Genomic DNA, 17,930 nt, shown 5'->3' with positions numbered 1-17,930 from the left:
TCACAAGGCATCTGTTTGAGTCGTTAGATTTTATTATGTCACCGCAAGTATTTTTTTTAAATACCTTTTAATTCATTTTCTTGATATTACTTTCTTCGGTACCAATACGTGCCTGTGTATTTTTCTACCTTAAATTATATTAAAATATAACAAAATTAATTAGGCAAATAGATGGCAAAAGGTGAAGGGCTGGGTTTCCATGTCCAGCGATGTAAAAACAAGGAGGTCCGAGGGCGGGTTATTTGTTGCGCGGGCAGCGTGCCAGGTTCGACCGCGGAAAACGACCTAAACCCCCGGGGGGCCCTGGTCCTAGAGGTCGTACCCCTTCCCCCGCCCCCCCCCCCGCCCCCGGGCCGCCAGGGCTGCGGTGGAGCCCCGCTCCCGCTCAGGGGCAGCTCCGGACCCTCTCCCTGGAGAGACGCTCGCTGCGGGCGGGCCGGGCGCTGGCAGCGGGCTCCTCCCTCACGGGTCGCGGCCCGTCGGGGACACGCGTCCCAGGGGGAGGAGCCGGGCCGTCCTAACCCCTGGGCCCGGCCGGTCCGCGGACGTCGGAGTCACGGGCGGGTCCGATGAGGAACGACCCGGGGTAGACCCGGTGCCTGTGTCCCTGTTGTTATTTTTGTTGTTTGAAAAGAAGTGTTGCGTTCGGCATCGGCCCGGGATCGCAACTCCGAGGCCGACAGAGACCAGGCAGGTGTCGCCCCTGGGCGGAGCTCGTGGGCCGGGGAGGCCACCGGGAACAGCCGCGACCGTGAGAAGGGGCGGCCGCGCGGCTCCCCAGGGGGGCGCCTGCCTTTCCGGCCTCAGCCGCGCACGTGGGGGCCGCAGCGCCAGTGTGTTAGCCCACGTTTCAAGGAAAAAAACCCCAACAGATCTTAGGGGAACTGTCCTGATATTTTAATTTAGCAACAAGTTCATTTAAAGAAAAAGACTATGTGTCCCATATTCAGCTTTTGATCAAGGCTAACTTAATTAACCAGACACGGGTCGACTCTCCTCGCTCCTACCGCGAGTTCCCACCCGGTGCGGCCGCCTGCTCCCGCTCAGCCGCGAAAAACGCGGGCGGGGCGAGGTAGCCCGATTGTCGCTGCTGCCCCGCGGGCGGCCTCCAACGGGCCTGGGCAGACGGCTGGGCCGGGGACACTGTAGCTATTTTCTGACGCTTTTGTTTCCAGTGCCTTTTCCTGGTGAAAATACCAAAACTGTGGGTGAAGTGTGTGTCCCCCCCCCCCCCCGGGGGTAAGTGCCCCGGTAATTAAGTCACGTGTCTGCAGGGCACGGTGGGCTCATCAGACCCGCAGTAAAAGGACACGAAGTCTCCTTTTAATTTGCAAAGCAATGTCCTATCTCCCTGATGATGATTTGTCCCCTCGTTGTAGACGACAGAGGGGGAACGGGGGCCGGGAGAGCGGACAGGCGCTCTCTCCTCAAGCCCCCTCACTGCGCACTTTGTCGGCTGGGCCTGCGCCAGACCGGCCTCTGGGGCGGGCGCCGGTGCCTGAGCCTCTCTGGAACCAAGACGGCTCTGGGGCTGGCGGCCGGGCGCCCCGCACCTGCCGAGGGGCGGCTGCCCTTGCTCCGCTGAACTACCGCAGACTCGATCGTGAAGCAGGACGTGTGTGCTCGCTCCTCCACCCCGAACCCCTCCCCAACCGCCTGCCCCACCCCCTCGGCCCCCGCCATGGCGCGCCGGGTACGAATGATAGAGAACAGCCACGTGTACCCCTCCTTCCGAGAGTGTTCGCCCTTTAATGTGAGGCTTCGAATGGGTGTTTTTTCTTCCGAACGGACCACAGCTCTGAGGCTAATTGTTATTCTGGGTGGGGGGGTGGCCAGGGGCCTCTCCCTGTGACACTCCTGAGCTTGTGCCGCACTTGGGGCGCGGCCCTGCGTGCCTGGGGGGAGGCGGCCCCCTGCGCTTCATTTAAGGTGGCAGAGAGGGACGCCAGTGTTGCCGTCCTGCCTGCGTGTGGCCGGCCTCATCCACACTTGGACACGTGTCTCAGAGCTGGAGGGTCTTCCCTCCTCAGGCGAAAGAAACGCGCTCAGGAATCTGTCCGAGTGGCCGCAAACCTGCCGAGCTTTCAACCCCAAAACAACGCTGGAGTAGCTGGGACAGATGGCAGGCCCTGGGGAGCATGCGTCCGCGGGGACCAGCTGTGGGTAAATTTGTGAACAGTTTCGTCTCGGACGAATTGACCAAGATCAGCTGCTATTCCAGACAATCTGTGTGTAACATACACATTTTTTCAAGTGATGTGTAATAAATCACATCCAGTGTCACTCAGTCCACTTAAGCAAGAACAGCAGAAATTGAAGTCGAAATAGATTCGGGTGTGAAAGAATCTGTCGCTGCCTCTGGTGCAGCCTGAGCCCACAAAGGCTCCAGGCCCGTCCAGATGGTCCGAGGTCGGCAGAGTCAGCCGGTCACAACGCAGAAGGGAGGACTCCGCTTCTGAAAGACCCTCAGTGCAGGAGCTCTGGAAACGTGTCTTCCGAGAGATCGAAAATGAGACTTCAAGAGATCGAGAGCAGGCGAGGCTTAAACAGGTTCCCAGGAGACTGGACATGACCGTCCTTAGAGGCAACTTTAAACAGAGCCCCGAGGCCCCTGTCGGAAGAAGCGGTCACCCTCCGCTCTTCAATGCGCTCACGCTCTGGGTGCCAACGCCGACCGCTGTTCTGCGGCGGTCAAGCCAGCGGTCAGCATCTCCTAATTTGGCTTCCAAGTGCCGAATTTTGGTTTTCGCACCAAAAATCCATACTTCTACTTGGCAAGCCACAACCTAATTACAAAACATTTTGCTCTTCTTTTGAGCTTGACTGTGAGCACTGGCGATGACTTTGGGAAGTCCTGGGTAAAAAAGAAAAACAAAAAGCAGTAACGAATGCAAAAACGTTAAAACCCTCTGCTTTTCCCACTTAAACATTGCGTAGAATGCCGGGTGTGTGTGCGGATCCTGGCATGGCGCACACAGGGTGCAAAGAGCACTAGAGGAAAGGAGAGAGTTGAGTTAACCTCTTGACTCGGCCGGTTGGCACGGCTTTCACTCGCTAGATTCGTTCAGTTTTAAACCTCGTGGACTGGGCTGCGGGAGCCCTAAGGTCTCTTCTGGCTCTAAGATGCTATGTTTTTCTAGTTCCTTTTCTTTTCTTTTTTTTTTTTTTTTTTTTTTTTTTGCATTTTTCTGTTTCTACCAAGAAGAACTTTAAAGTTTGCTAATGAAAAGAGGGATATTCATACTGAGTAGAAGAAATAGGAACAAAAATTCTTAGGGCCAGTGTTCCAAACAACTGAGTTTTTTAGGACTTTTGAATTAATGAAAACCTACTCTTCATAGTATATTAATTAATAGATGCTTTAGTCCGTATGGACTCATTGCTCTAACCAACATCTGCAGTTTTTCAGTCGCTCACTCAGTCAGTGTTTATTCCTTGACCCTGTTGTGGTCCCACATGGGCTGAGAGTCTGCTCGGTGCCCTCAGCCTGCGACCTGAGCCCCTTCGATTTGGGGGTCCCACTGTCCTGGGGGATGTGAGCTCTCATCGTCCTGCTGCACAGCTGGGGAGAGGGCCACGTGGGGGGGCCCGTGAGCCGGGGCGGGGCTCCCCAAGGCCAGGACGGGCATGCGCACCCTGGACTGCGAGAGAGGCCGGGTGCCTCGGCTGCTCCCCAGGAGGGGGCGGAGGCGACCCCGCTCTTCCCTGGCTAGGTGGCCACAACATCAGACAACCCACAGCCTGGGAAGAGCAGGGGGGTTTTTTTAATTTATTTCTTTATTGTTGTTCAAGTGCAGTTGTCTCCATTTTCCCACCATCACTTTCCCCCCCCCCCCCCACCTCCCTCAATCCTACCCCACTTTGGCGTTGTCCCTGGGCCCTTTGTACACATTCCTTAACTTGCCCCTTCCCCTTCTTTTCCCTGTTACCCCCCCCCCTCCCTGCTTCCCTCTAATTACTGTTCGTTTGTTTTTTCTTTTAATGTTGCTGGTTATATTTTTCTTTCTTGTTTGTTTTGTTGATTAGGTTCCACTTATAGGTGACATCATATGGTGTTTGTCTTTCACTGCCTGGCTTATTCCACTTAGCATAATGCTCTCCAGTTCCATCCACGCTGTCTTGAAGGGAAGGACTTCCTTCTGTTGCGTCGTATTCCATTGGGTGAATGTACCACAGTTTTTTGATCCACTCATTTACTCTTGGGCACTTAGGCTGCTTCCAGCACTTGGCTATTGTAAATTGTGCTGCTATAAACATTGGGGTGCATTAGTTCTTTTGAATTGGTATTTCAGGATTCTTAGGGTAATCCCAGCAGTGAAATTGCTGGGTCAAAAGGCTGTTCCATTTTTAGCTTTTTGAGGAAATTCCAAACTGTTTTCCACAGTGGCTGTACCAGCTTGCATTCCCACCAACAATGTACTAGGGTTCCCTTTTCTCCACAACTTTGCCAGCACTTATTATTTGTTGATTTGCTTACGATGGCCATTCGGACCGTTGTGATGTGGTATCTCATTGTGGTTTTAATTTGCATTTCTCTGATGGGTAGTGATGCTGAGCATCCTTTCGTATGTGTCTGGGCCCTCTGTGTGTCCTCCTTGGAGAGGTGTCTGTTCAGGTCCTTTGCCCATTTTTTAATTGGATTGTTTTCTTCCTGGAGTGCAGTCCTGTGAGTTCTTTATATATATTGGAGATCAAACCCTTGACCAAGGTATCATTGGCAAATATATTTTCCTATACGGTCGGTTTTCTTTGGAAAGAGCAGAATTTAAGCGACAAAACCTCCTCATGTGGGAAAAGATTCGTGAAAACTCCCCAGAGCAAGGATCTGTCCCAGAAGTCCCAGCTCAGCTCTCCCTCATCTAAAAGGGACAGACAGTTGGATGAGAACCATCGCAGCCTGTCAGCACCCTGCCCCCCGGGGGGCCGTCACGCCCTCCCGGCACCCTCTCAGCCTGCAGGTGGGGCTTCCTCTAGGGTGGCCTCCTCCCTCGCGCCTCCTTCAGCCTTGCGGTGACCTTGCTTGCCCCCAGGCTCGCCCTACCGGGACAAGATCACCATCGCCATCCTGCAGCTGCAGGAGGAGGGGAAGCTGCACATGATGAAGGAGAAGTGGTGGCAGGGCCGCGGGTGCCCGGAGGAGGGCGGCACGGAGGCCAGCGCCCTGGGTGTGGAGAGCATCGGCGGCATCTTCATCGTCCTGGCCGCTGGGCTGGTCCTCTCTGTGTTCGTAGCCATCGGGGAGTTTATATACAAGTCGCGGAAGAGCGGCGACGTTGGGCAGGTGAGTGTGTCTCTCCAGGACTGGGTGGGAGTCAGTCTGCAGTGTCTGTGCTGAGTCCAGGGACGTGTCACGGTGCCGGCCCGTTTTTGTGACGGGCTATTGAACTAGATGCCTGGAGGAGCCACTGCCGAGTTGGAACCAAGAGCTGCTGGACACTCTCCAGAGCTGGCAGGCGTTTGGGCCCGTTCGCTTCCTTCCTGGCAAGGAGACGGAGCCGCGCCTTGAACGTGAAGCCCGGCTGCGCTCCCCAGAGTCACAGGCAGGAATCCACACTCAGTTCATGTCTTCCCATTATTTGCTTTTCAGGTAGAAACCCTAGATAGAGCAAAGAAGAAATAAATCCAAAGTTGGAAAAGATACCAGAGGTCTTGGAGGGAAATATTGTCGCCCCTGAAGTGTGGGCGCTGAGCCCGCGCACTAGGGCAGAGCGAGCTGTGTAGAGACATCAGAGTAGCATCCCCAAGCTAAGCTGTCACCCTGTCAGCGGGACACGGTAGGAGACAGCTCACCAGCTTTGTGCCAGAAATACGATAAACCACCCCAAATGACAATAGAACATGTTAGAAACTGGGTTTCCAGGTTGTATATAGGATTATGGTTGATCTCTATGGTCAACAACTTTCGCCTATTATTTTTATTTTTGATGGAAATTGGAGCTTAGTCTCTTCCAAATAAGACGGTTGTGAAGAAAGTTCATTCCTTCATAAGTGTGCTGAGGTAAACAAAATACAAATGCACGGCTGTCGCGTGAGGCCACCCATTAAATTTAAAGATATTGCTGGAATTTCAAGATATGAGCTCTGAATAGCAGGGCTGGTTTAATGCTCAGTTGTCACGGTCTTAAAATTCTTAGTAGTTTTTGAATGAGGGCTCCACATCCTCATTTCCCACTGGGCCCGGCCAATGATGTGGCCACTGTCGACGGCCAGTCTCACGCTCTATCTAGCCTCACCTCCTTGGCGTGGAAGCTCCCGCTGAGCCCCAAAGCCAGCGCGATCGACCGTGACCTGGCTTCATCGTGAAAACGCTCCCTGAGTCACAAGGCGGTTGTGAGGGTATGAAGCTCCCCTTCCCCAGAGCATGTTAGAGAAACTGTCTTTCATTAGAAGGGAGACTGATCTACTTTGTTTGAACTTTCAATTCGGTCTTGAGGTGTCTTGTTTTATGCAACTAATTTTTGACAGATAAAAGCTTGTAAATGTTCTGCTTTAATGTGCTTCTCATAATTGCCAGCTTCATTTGATCTGAATTTTCATTTCAACACTCATTTTTGCATCTGGTTTATTCATTTTTCTGTATTCCTTTTCCCATTTCCTTTGCATGCAAGGCTTCTTGTTGCTCTCACGGACTGCAGTGTAAGCAAACCCACCCAACCAGCTCCCCTTCTGGGACCGCTTTGTCCACAGACATAGAATGTGGCAAATTAATTCGAGAGGAGAAGGCGGTTCGGACACAGTCCTCGTTCACACTGTCTAATCAGTTTAAAAAAAAGGGGGGGGGGGGGTTCCCAGTAGAAACTGCCTCTTGTAATTGGTGCTCCAATGCGCTCTGTGCCTGTGAGGCGTGAACAGCCGCACAGTCCGCGGCCCCGCTAGGACCGCCCGTCCCCGGGCGGCGGGAAGCGGATGGGACCCCGGGGCGCGCAGCCTCCCAGACGCGCGTTGACAGAACCTGCTGGGCCGTCAGCTTCCCTCAGCTCTGTCTTCATGCGTTAAAAATAAGCACCTGTTTCCTCATGAGGAAAACCGTAGACCCAGACTTTCAGCGGTGCAAACCGTGACGACAAGAGGCTGCTAGTTCGGGGAATGTGTCCTCTCCGCGAACCTTCTTTCTCGTTGCCTCCTTCCGGCCGCAGACGCTCTGTCAAGCCACCCGTTTTCGTACAACCCGCAGCCCTGCCTTCTCATTGTGGCTCCCAAACGATGTGAATTTTTCCTTCAAATCCGTCTCACTATTTAAAAATGGATTATGTAGACAAAGACTCTGAGATGTCTTCGATTTTAACGATTCAAAAATGGGCTCCAGAAAACGGAGCCGAAGGGAAACGTCTGGTGTCGCACAGGGCGGCCCGCGCGCGCGCCCGGCCCGGAGACCCCGCCTCTCGGCTGCGCGCGCGGGAACCGGCGGCCGCCGGCTCTCGGGAGGCGGGGCCTCTGGTTCCTTCCCCACGGAACGTGCTCCCTCGCGAGCTTGCGCCGCGCGCGCGGCGAGGCCAAAGGCCGAGACTGGCCGCCTTCCCGCCTCGGGACAGACGTCTGTCCCGGGGAGGGTGTGTCGGTCCGCCCACGCCCGGGACGGACAGGGCCCCGGTTGTAGCCTGTTTTGAGCGTCACCGCGGCCGTGTCGGCTTCTCTGGCCGCTCGGCGCCTTAGTTCATCCCAAGCGCAGGAGGCGGCGGGCAGGGTGCGGGGGGCACAGCGGAGGGAATCCCCCCACCCGCGTCCGCGGCCGGGCTGGGCCTCGCCACCTGCACGGAGCACTCGGGGCGGGCGCGGGCAGGCGCGGGCGGGCCCTTCCTCCTCCGGGTTGGGAGCAGTCGCCCCGCGTCTCCTTAAAGGTGGGGGGGGGGCACCCTCCGACGCGAAGCGATCCCCGCACGCAGCTCTCAGGAGACATGCGCCCCCTGCAGGCCCGGGCTTCTGAGCCGCACCCCGTCTCTCACGCCACGCGCGGCGAAGGCCGGGTTGAGGGCCAGGCCCCGCAGGGGGCGTGTGAGAGGCAAGGACACGTGGATGTTTCTCTCCCTCCCTCGCTTCCCCCTGCTCTAAAAATAAATAAATAAAATAAAAATTTTGTAAAGTATTGGTTCTGTATAGAGAAATTACAAATTACAAAGTTTATAGTCTCAAAGATTATTTAATACACCAAAAAAGCTACCAAAAGAGTTCAAGGGACAAAACTTGTGTACTCGCATAGACTTTCCTTTAAAAGTGGAATAAAGAGATCAGGATAAAGAGATGATCCATCCCCCAAGTTAGTGTTCGTAAATGACCTAATTCTGATATTTACGTTACCGTGCGGTTTTCAGAAGGCCTTCGCCCACGGCATTCCCTTCAGGCCTTTCAACAGTCCCGTCTCCACTTCACTGCCAGTGAAATCGGCGGCAGAGGCAGCCGCCTGAAGACCCAGACTTCGGAAGCAGAAGAGGGCTTTCTAAGTCGGAACGAAATGAGCACTTGGGTTCCGGTTCGAGCCCAGCCGCGCGCTGAGAGACTGTGCAGCGAGCGCGCCTTCCGCAGGCCGGGTCTTGTAACGTGAAAACCGGGAGCCCCTCTCTGGGTCATACGGTTACGGACGTTTTCCGAGCAGGGCCCATCGGCAAGCTCTGCCCCAACAGGAGCTCGCGGCCAGGCAGCCCCGGAGCCACGCGCGGCTGCTCTTTTACCGCCGGCCCGGCGCGTCTCCCCGTTATCCGAGCTGCGCGGAGAACTCCAGCGAGATGGGAAAGCACCCAGCGTTTCCCACGCTCACCCCGTCACGGAAGCGCACGCCCCTGCGAGGCACCGTGAGAGACAGCGGGTCGCCGGGCAGGCCCGGGGGCCCTGGCAGCGCACGGACCCCCGCCCCGCCCGGCGCGCTGCGGCCGCGCGGCAACCCGTGGCGTGAGGGGGGGGTCATTTTCTAAACTTCTCCGGGCCTGCCCCCCCTCATTCGTAAAATGGAGACGACGTGTCGACTGATATTTGCTATGAGAGTTGAACCCTGTAGCGGCACAGAAACGCAGCCTTTCGCAAGCGCCCTGTTGGTGGCTGGGAGGTGCTCCCAGGGCACCGCGGGGCGCCGCCAGGCCTGAGCGCCGCTGGTTTGGGAAGCAGGTTTTCCTGTTCAGAGGCCCGACTGGCTCGACGACCCCTTTCCCTGACACACGTTTAGAAATCAGGGGCCCATTCCCTGCACCCAAGAGAAGGACCCAAACCGGCGACAGATCGACAGATGAGGCTTGGCAGCGGCAGCAGGAGCGTCGTCTCTGGGACTCTGACGTCACTGGTCCGTCCTCTCTGGGGCTCTGACGTCACTGGCGGGGGCGGGGCGGCCGGCGAGTCTGCTCCGCTGGCGGTCGGCACGCGCGGCCTCTGCTGTTGGCGGCGCATCCTAGAGGCAGGACGGCCACGCCAGGGCCGCGGAGATGCCAGAGGCGGCCCGGGTTCAGCGTTCAGCCTCCGGCGGACCCTTTCGAAAGGGACCCTGGGAGGAAACTGCGCGCCTGGGACAGACAGGCCATCACATTCCGTCGGCGTCTGCGCGTTGATGAGGCCCGGAGGTCGGCGCGACCCCGCGCGCCCGCGGTCAGCCGGCCCCTCCCCGCGCCGCCCCCACAGCCTCGGACTCGGGTCCCCAACCCGCTCCTTCTGCTCCCCAACCTGCCCTCGGGTGATCAGTCGTTCCCACCACGTCCGTGACCGTGGACGCCGCAGTGGCCCCAACGAGGCCAGGGCATTTTTCAGGTGAAATTTCGGAAAACAAGGCTTGAACATGAAAGAGAAATGTTCAGATTCTATTTTTACACCATTTATTCTCCGACTTTGCCTCCCTCAGAATCACCTGGGGACCATTATCTAAAATACAAGTTCTAGGCCCTCCCTGCGGAGAGGCCGCTCAGTGAGCCTGGTCCACACCGGGCATTTTAACAAAAGCCGACCGAACGCTTCCCTGAGACCCCGTCTCCTTAGAAGCTCCCACACAGGGGTTTCCAAACTCGGATCATACGCACGCACTTCCTCAAACTGTCCAGTGCGACGGCAGGGTTTTTTTTTCTTTTTCCCACTTGAATTTCCTCCCCAACAATTCTAAATGCAGCTGTTATACTTAAAAGTAGTGCGTAAGCAAGCATTTCCTTTTTAGCGAAATTAAATACAGCAGTTTAACTTAAAGTTGGGGGTGTGAGTTTTTGGTAATGCCTGCAAGTTATCCACAGTTTGCACTTGGAGGAATAGGGTTTAAAGTGCGGAGGGAGCAGAGAGGGAGGAGAAGCTTGCACACGCGGCCCAGCAGCCGTGTGGCCTAATTTGTTATCTAACAAGCCTGTCCTGAAATGAGGGGAAAAAAGAAAACTTATTTTGTTTTAGACTACAATTATAAATTAAATTATTGTAGAGTTCTTCCAGCAAAATTGGAACTGCCTCAGCAATGCATGGTGGGTAGAGATCATGCCCTTCAGAAAATTAGCTGGATTATATGATTAAGAAGCTATCGAAGGAGAGCTGTTTCCCAGCACCACGCTGCACTTGGCTCCATGATTCTGTTCTACGTCAACCGACCGGGGCAAAGCAGCAAAACAATGAATCTCAATTAGTTTCCAAGCCCCTGACCCGCGCGCCGTGAGGTCTGCGTCCCCGTAGGCACTTTCAAATGAGCCCGGCAGCCCCGAGAAGCGGAGGGAAGGCAGGGCGCCCCCCCTGCTCGCGCTGCTCTCTGCATCTCCAGCTGGGCCGCGCGGCACCATTAATTAGCTCGGGCGGATAATGAAGCGTTCCCGCTGGATGCTGCGGTTTCAGTGCGCGCGCCGGCGCCATCTCATTAGGCTTTGCACAGTTAGGAAATTTTATGTCCAGGTGCACAAGCATATTAAAATCATTTTCCTTTCAACACCCTCCCCTCCAAACATTCCAAGAAATTCTGTTTACAAAGATAAGGGCCTCGTTGCGACAGAGAGCCAACCTCAGGGCCGCAGCGTCCGCGTTTGCGCCCTGCGGCCGGGCTCTGGGCTTGGGGCTGGCGACCCCCGCCGCTGCCAGGCCGACTGTCCCAACTCCACAGCCCGGGCTCCCCGGTCGGCGCCCCTTCCAGACCCGCCCGGAAGGAGGGGCGGGACCCGAGGGAGGCGGTGAAGTCCCTGTCGTTCCCCCGTCAATTAAAAACGTTTAATTCAGCTGGACCAGAATTTGCTTCCTCCATCATTTTTCAGCTGGAGCGTTCAAGGGTCAAGTATTCAGGCTTTTCGAGGTCAAACAAGAACGCTTCCCCGACCGTGCGGCCCTCGTCAGCCGTGAGCCCCTCGACCCTGCGGGCCTGGGGTCCCGCCCTCGCCTGGGCCCCTCTCCTCCTGAGGCCACCTCATCACCGGTGCTCCCGGGTGCCCTCCGCCTGTGCCTTTGAGGTCTGAGCACTTCATTTAACAAGGTATTTGGAGAAGCCTCTTTAATCACGTATTTCCACAGTTGTGTGAAGAGGCTTTCCTTTGCCTGCCAAGCCCCGCCATCCAGCCTGCAGATGCATTCCTTCGCCTTGGAGGCGAGGGCACTGCTCCCCCAGCCGGGCGGGGGGCCCCTGAGGTCGCCCCTCTGCAGGCGGCTGCTGTGTGGGCCTCTCCGCAGCCCCTCTCTTTCCCCGGCTGCCGCTTTGTGCCCCTTCTGCAGAGGGAAAATTTTCAGCTGCTTTTGAGCCCCCTTCAGAGGCCACGGCAGACAGAGGGGACGTTGGTCACCGCTCCCTCTGGGGGAAGGACAGACAGTGGGCGCGGCGCCCCTGTGCCCCAGGCCCCCATGTCTACCTGCCCGGCCCCTGGGAGCCTTGCCTCAGATGTGGCAGGTGAGGGGCTCCCCCAGGTGTCCTGGGCATCCTGGCTGGGCCTTCTCCTGGGAAGCAGCACAGGGCAGCCCCGTCCCCCTCCCCGTCCCCACACCTCAGGGCGCTAAAGCAGCTTTCTCAGCTCAGGCCACGCCTGGCGCCACGATCCACGACTCACGGATCCCAGAGCTGCCAGTCGGGTCCTGCCCCCTCCCCTCCCCTTCTTTGTCTCTCCCCTGAGGGCGCTGCATATAAAAGCCCTTCCTGTACCTTTAAAAGTGGGAGAAGGGGTTTCAGTTTCAGAAGAATTGGGGAAAAAAACAGGAGGATTAATACCAAATATTACATTGTCTCAGTGTTCTGAGTTTCCCATGAAATCATCAAGGTTTTCACTTTACAAAGCTTTGCGTGAAATTCTCCCTCATGGTAGAAGAGAATGGACGTGCCCCTGCTCCCCCCCCAGAGTTCAGGGGTCTACCCCTGGGCAGCCTCCCCAGCTAAAAAAGCCTTCTGGAAGAATTCTTTCAGAATAATTTTATATATGTACACACACACACACACACACACAATGCCATTCCACAATATACTTACATTTATTTTAATAGAAGAAAAACTTTTCTAAATGAAATCCTCAAACAAGCCCAGGCCCAAGAAAGGTGACCTTCGTGCGTCTGGTGTCCCGAGTAACCTGTCCCCACAGGCACATTTGTACAGACTGAAGGAGCTCGGGCGGGGGCAGGCGGCTCTAGGCTCCGCCCACAGCGAGGCCGCGAAGAGCAAACCTGGGGCCTGCGGGGCAAAGCCGCGGGCCCGGCCGCCAGGTGCAGGCCCCGGGCAGATGGGCAGCGCGGCGGAGGGCGCGCCGCACTAGGCGGGCGGGGGAGGAGCAGGTTACCGTCCGCCCGGGCACGATTCCTCGCGGCCCGTCTTCTGGAAGCCGCCGCGGGGGCGGACCCTCAACCTCTCAGATCCATTTGTTTTTTAAGTCCAGGGATGACTTTATGAAAGATGGCCCAGGGTTTCTGGAAAACCTCGGAAAACTGATAAAAGCAGAGTTAAAGGTGCCCAGATTCTGAGGTTGGGACCCCAGAACCCCCCACAGAGGGGGTGTCCACGCGAGAACCTCCGTCTGGGCCCTCCATGGGGCTGGGGGTCGTGACCCTGACCTCCGCTCCGGGGTCCTCGACTGTCCCCTGAAAGATGTCAGATGCCTGTGCAGACAGGCCACTCGGTTTTTCAGAGTCGCAATGTAGCGAATGCATGAACAGGATTCCTCTGTCCTTGTGCCCTGCAAAGCTTCCGAACTGCGGCCCCGAAACATTTCGACAGCTCGTCCCACGTCCGACCCTGGGGTCAAAAACGGCAGGAAAGGGAATGCTCCGACCTTCTTGTTCAAAAAGGAAATCGCCCAGCCGCGGCCTCTGCCAAGGCTGGCCCTCATCCGACCAAACCAAGGCGGCAATGTTCCTTGGTGCTCGACATTCCACCGGGAACGGTCTTTGCAAAAAGACTTCAAATCATAGCTCACCTCCAGGTTAAAGCAGGTGTGCACACAGAATAAGAGCTTTTCGTCTATAAAATGACAATATATCTATATTCTTCTTCCACGTGTGATGTGGAAATTTACCAGACAATATTACAGACCACTTCCAGCATTTATAAATAAATTGCCTTTAAAAGGTAGAAAGCCATACAAAGTGTAAGATTTAGGTTATATCCTTGGCCAGGCTTGAGCTTCTAAACAATAATTTGTGGGAAGAACCCTCGAAGGCTTGCACCCGCGCCGCCGGCCCGAGCGCCCAAGCGAGCGAAGTGGCGGAGCCGGTGCGCCGCGAGCCGAGGCCCCGCTCGCCCCAGTGGCTGCCGATCCCAGACCCCCAGCCCCGGTCCTTCGCGGTCACACACTGAAGTCCAAGTCCAGCAGGAGCTTCCCCGCCGCTGAAAAGGCCCTTCTCCACCTGCAGGCTTTTCTCCGGGGCAGTTATTCCAGGTTCAAAGCGGAAGAACCAGACGGTTCCTCGCTGGCCTCTGGGGCGACCTGTGCGCATCCGGGGTCCTCGCGCCCCGCTCCGCCAGGCCTGGGGAACGGAACATCGGGGGCGGATCCAAGGGCCACGCGGCCAGCGGTTCCGGAGGAGAGCGAAGCGGAGCGGGAGGCCTCGGCCGAAGAGGCAGGAGAAACCGGGGCCCAGGCCCCGCCCCCGCGGCCGCCTCTGCGGACCCACCTGGGGCCCTCGGCTCGCTCGCTCGCGTCCCTGAGCGCTTTCACGCTCACTCACGTTCTCTCGTGCAGGATCACGCTCCCTCGCGAGCACGCGCGCCCCCCTTTGTACTCGGGTGTGTCGGGAGCGGCCCGAGTGCGGGGATTCGTGCCGCTGCGGGCCCAGGGGACCGTTGCGGCTGCATTTCCTGCGGACGCAAGAGCGCGCCGTGGTGGCGCCTTGGAGGCCGCCCGGGCTCCTCGCCCTGCAGGACACTCGCGAGCACAAAGGTCGCCGGCAGCTGGTCGTTTTCTTTCCGACAGTTGACGACAAAGTGAAAATCCAAGGGAAACCCCGGCTGTGACCGACGACCAGGGACGGGGCTCTAAGTCACTGTGTTCAGAGAAAGGAGTCCCCGGCTACTCGGAAGAACGGGGACGGGTGTCGGTGTTTGGAGGCAACACGGAACTTGGAGCACAGTTCCCGCTTCACAGCAAACGCCACTGCCGCGCACTGTCCAGGTGAGAGCGCTGGTGACCGGCCGGCGACAGGCGGGGTCCCACGGAGGCCCCGCCCGCCGGGTAACCCCCCACCCCCCGCCTCCGCCAGGCCCACACCAGGGCTCTCACTTTAGCTGTTTCAACGTAAAATGAAGTGAAATGTCTAAAATTAAATGGCTGAGTCCAGGTAAAACAGAAAGATGGGAACTTCTTACATATTTTGTGGGAAAGAATCTGTAAGAAAAGCTCTTTACAGCGACTTCATAAAAGAGAAGAATATAGTGATTTAATAATGGATCGCGCTCTGGGGACCGCGCGCGAACGCAGCTGCGTCCGGGAGGCCGAGGGGCAGCGTGAGCCGCGTGTCTGGGGACAGCCACTTGCGGTCCTGCGCGGTGAGCGTCTCCGAACGCGCACGGGGCGCGCTGGCCCTTCCTCGCGGGGTGCCGCGAGGGGCGTGCGCGGGAGCATTTGTCAAACTCTCGGAATTTTTTCCTCCTTCTCCGTCTCCTTCGCTTTTTAATGACTGTCCCAAACCCAGAAATGTCCCGGGCGACACACCCGCCTCCCACCAGAACGGATTTCTGAGCGAAGGTTGCAAACCCCAGACCACCCGCCGCAGCGACTCTGCGAAACAGGCGTCTGGGCCCAGCGGCAACAGGTAAACGCCGCGGCCGATCACGTCACAAACACCCTCGTCTGCCGGGGCCGCGCTCCTGCTGGGACACGTCTGAAGGAGGAATCACGGAGGACACTCCTGGACGCCGCCTTATGTCATGACCCCCCTTCAGTTCACGGAAGCCACAAGCTTACCCCTGGGAAGATCATTAGCACACAGACCTCAATTTTTATTGTTCGGTATCATAGGAAAATAGGAATGAAATGCAAATGTTATGAATACGTATGTGTAAAAGAAACAAGAAGCCGTAGGCAAACAGTTAAGTGTTTTTAGAGGCGCAGGTCTGAAAGACCAGTCATTTGTATCTAAGATCTAAACATATAAGTCTGGTCCTCAAATAAAGTAGAAAAATTAAGAATGCTACTTCCTTAAACAACATTAACTCTTTTATGGAACCAAAGAGAGCGCAGCTTTGCAAAACTACACGCTGCGCATGAAACGTAAGGAGCCCACGAGACACATGCTCCGCTTCCCCTCCCCCCCACCCCCCCACCCCCCCCACCCCCCTGGCGGGGGCCGTCTCCGGCTCTCCGGCTGTGCACCCCAGAGCCCTCACGGGGCGCAGGCTGGTGTTTGACTTCCAGGCGTATCCACTGGTGAGTTCGCGGTAGGGTTTACGGAATGCTTCCTCTTCCCTACACTGTACCAAAGGCGTAGGCTCTTTTTACGTTATGTTTTAGGAGTAACCTCAACCAGGGCGGGCGGGAGCGGCTCAGCGGACTGAGCACCAGCCTCCAAACCAAAGGGTCGCTGGTTCAATTCCCCATCAGGGCGCAGGCCTGGGCTGCGGGCCAGGTCCCCAGCAGGGGGCGCATGAGGGGCAGCCACACTGGGATGTTTCTCTCCCCCCTTTTCCTTCCCTTCTTCCTCTCTACAAATAAATATTTTTTTAAGTAATCGCAACCAAACCATACTCCTTTATAGAAATCCCTCCAAGCAGCAACCTGCCCAAGATCCTGCCTTGGCTGGAAGGAATGCGCTCGGGGTCCGCTTGTCCCGTGCCCGGGAGTGGGGGTGGTGTGACTCGCAGGCACGCAGGTGCCATGTGTCCGTGTGGCATGCCCGGCGCCTCGCCATCGTGCTGCCTTGTGTGTCACATTCGCTGTGTCCACTGCGCTGTTTTCATTTCAACCACCAACCTGCATCGTGGCTGCTGGCACATCTGTGTCTTTGTGGAGAAAAATAATACAATTTAAAATTGTTTTTTTTTTTCTTTTTCTTTATCAGAAAGGAAAGTCATCAAGAATTAGATTTTATTTTAGGAACAAAGTAAGGTTTCATGGGAGAAAAAAACAAAGCCTTGGTGTAGAGAAGGTTTGTTCACTTTCTATAGCATTACTGACGTGCTCATGTGCCTTGATAAGACTCAATGTTTGGATCACCTCGGTGGGGGAAATGACTTAATTTAACTCTGTTTTGGTGTCTCAGCAAAGGTAAGTTGTCTGTTTTGAGAGACTTCCTGGGTCGTTTTGTGTCACTGCCTTTGAGAACGCAGCCCCAAAGTCTGCCCGGCCAGCGTGCTGGCCCGGTCTCCCCGCAGGGAAGGCGGGCGGCCCGCGGGCGGAGGGGGCGTGGGGGCGGGCTGGGGCTGCCCGGCGAGGCCGGCATCGCGGACTCGCAGGCGTGGGCAGGAGACAGAGCCGGGGCGGGGGGCGCGCTGACACTGACGCCCTGTCGTTTCCTGCTCCCCAGTGTCTCTCCTTCAACGCCATCATGGAAGAGCTGGGAATCTCACTCAAAAATCAGAAAAAGTTAAAGAAAAAGCCAAGAACTAAGGGGAAACCTTCCTTCACCAGTATCCTTACTTGTCACCAGAGACGAACCCAGAGAAAAGAGACGGTGGCGTGAGCTGTGAGAGCACCCGGGGGCGGCCTCCCGGGAGCGGGGTTACACTGCAGCTCCGGGGAGACGAGGCCGAGGACCGAGCAGCGACCTGTATCTACACACGTAAGCGGATTATGTGCGGAGATAAAAGAAATACAAATGTTTAACAGGCTTGTGTAGTATTTCCTGGAAAGAGACGCCGTGTCCTGGGAAATGAATTTGTATGCTCACTTATTTTCTCTCTCACCCCAATAAATGGCTGCGTGTGCTTTCTAAATACAAATAAAACAGATGTTTTTCCTAGAGCGAGTCTGCGTGTCGCTCTGTTCCCTGTGACCTGCGCCCTGGCCCAGGTGTCCTCAGCTGCCAAGTCTGCTGTTTTGATAGATCCTCTTACCTGTTCGGGCAGACAGAGCCATTGCTGGCTGGGTTTTAAAAAAAATGCTTTTAGTTTATTCCAAATACCTGGTTATTATAGCAAAGTCAAACCATTCATCTTTGTGTTTTCACATTTAATTTTATAAATAGTTTAAATGGTACTCAGGGCATCAGTGAGTATAAGATAAAAGGACACTAACAAGGGAAAATGCACTAAAAAAATGTGTCCGCCACATTCCGGGCGCGGGCCCGGGTGCTGGGGATGAAACGGGGGGGGGGGGGGGCGCGGCGGGGCAGAGAGGGGCCTGGCTTTCCCGCAGGAAACTGCCGGCGGCGGCGGAGGAGCTGCGGGAAAGACGCCCGAGGGGAGGGGCGGGAGTCCTGAGCGGCCTCTCGACAGCCCAGCGGAGAGATCACACAGCCCCCCGGCCGAGGGGGAACCGGGGGGCCCAGGAATCCGCCGCTGTATCGGGAAGCAAAATGGAAAAGCAGCAACATTGGATCAATATCTCATATAGTTAAATCCCATTGGTTTCTGTAGGATTCTTCTATAACTGAAA

The 17,930-nt window shown here is 56.2% G+C and overlaps 1 protein-coding gene across 4 annotated transcripts in view; it reads left to right on the top strand.

The window, feature by feature from the left end:
* GRIK1 (glutamate ionotropic receptor kainate type subunit 1) overlaps positions 1-17,016 on the top strand; it is a 225,449-nt gene extending 208,433 nt beyond the window's left edge. For 2 of the 4 annotated variants that reach the window (XM_054575872.1, XM_054575864.1), the window contains 3 exons: positions 5,031-5,281; positions 16,396-16,482; positions 16,861-17,016. In XM_054575872.1, coding sequence (XP_054431847.1) covers positions 5,031-5,281; positions 16,396-16,482; positions 16,861-17,016 — 494 coding nt within the window. The remainder of the gene's footprint in view (positions 1-5,030; positions 5,282-16,395; positions 16,483-16,860) is intronic. The other 2 variants (XM_054575889.1, XM_054575880.1) reach the window with 1 other exon arrangement.
* The last annotated feature ends 914 nt before the right edge of the window (positions 17,017-17,930 follow it).

This window comes from Pteronotus mesoamericanus, unplaced genomic scaffold (assembly GCF_021234165.1).
Source record: "Pteronotus mesoamericanus isolate MK-2021 breed Mesoamerican mustached bat unplaced genomic scaffold, CSHL_Meso_final contig_116, whole genome shotgun sequence".
NCBI lineage: Eukaryota > Metazoa > Chordata > Mammalia > Chiroptera > Mormoopidae > Pteronotus > Pteronotus mesoamericanus.
Note: the sequence above shows the minus strand (reverse complement) of the source record. Positions and strands in the feature narration are given on the sequence as shown.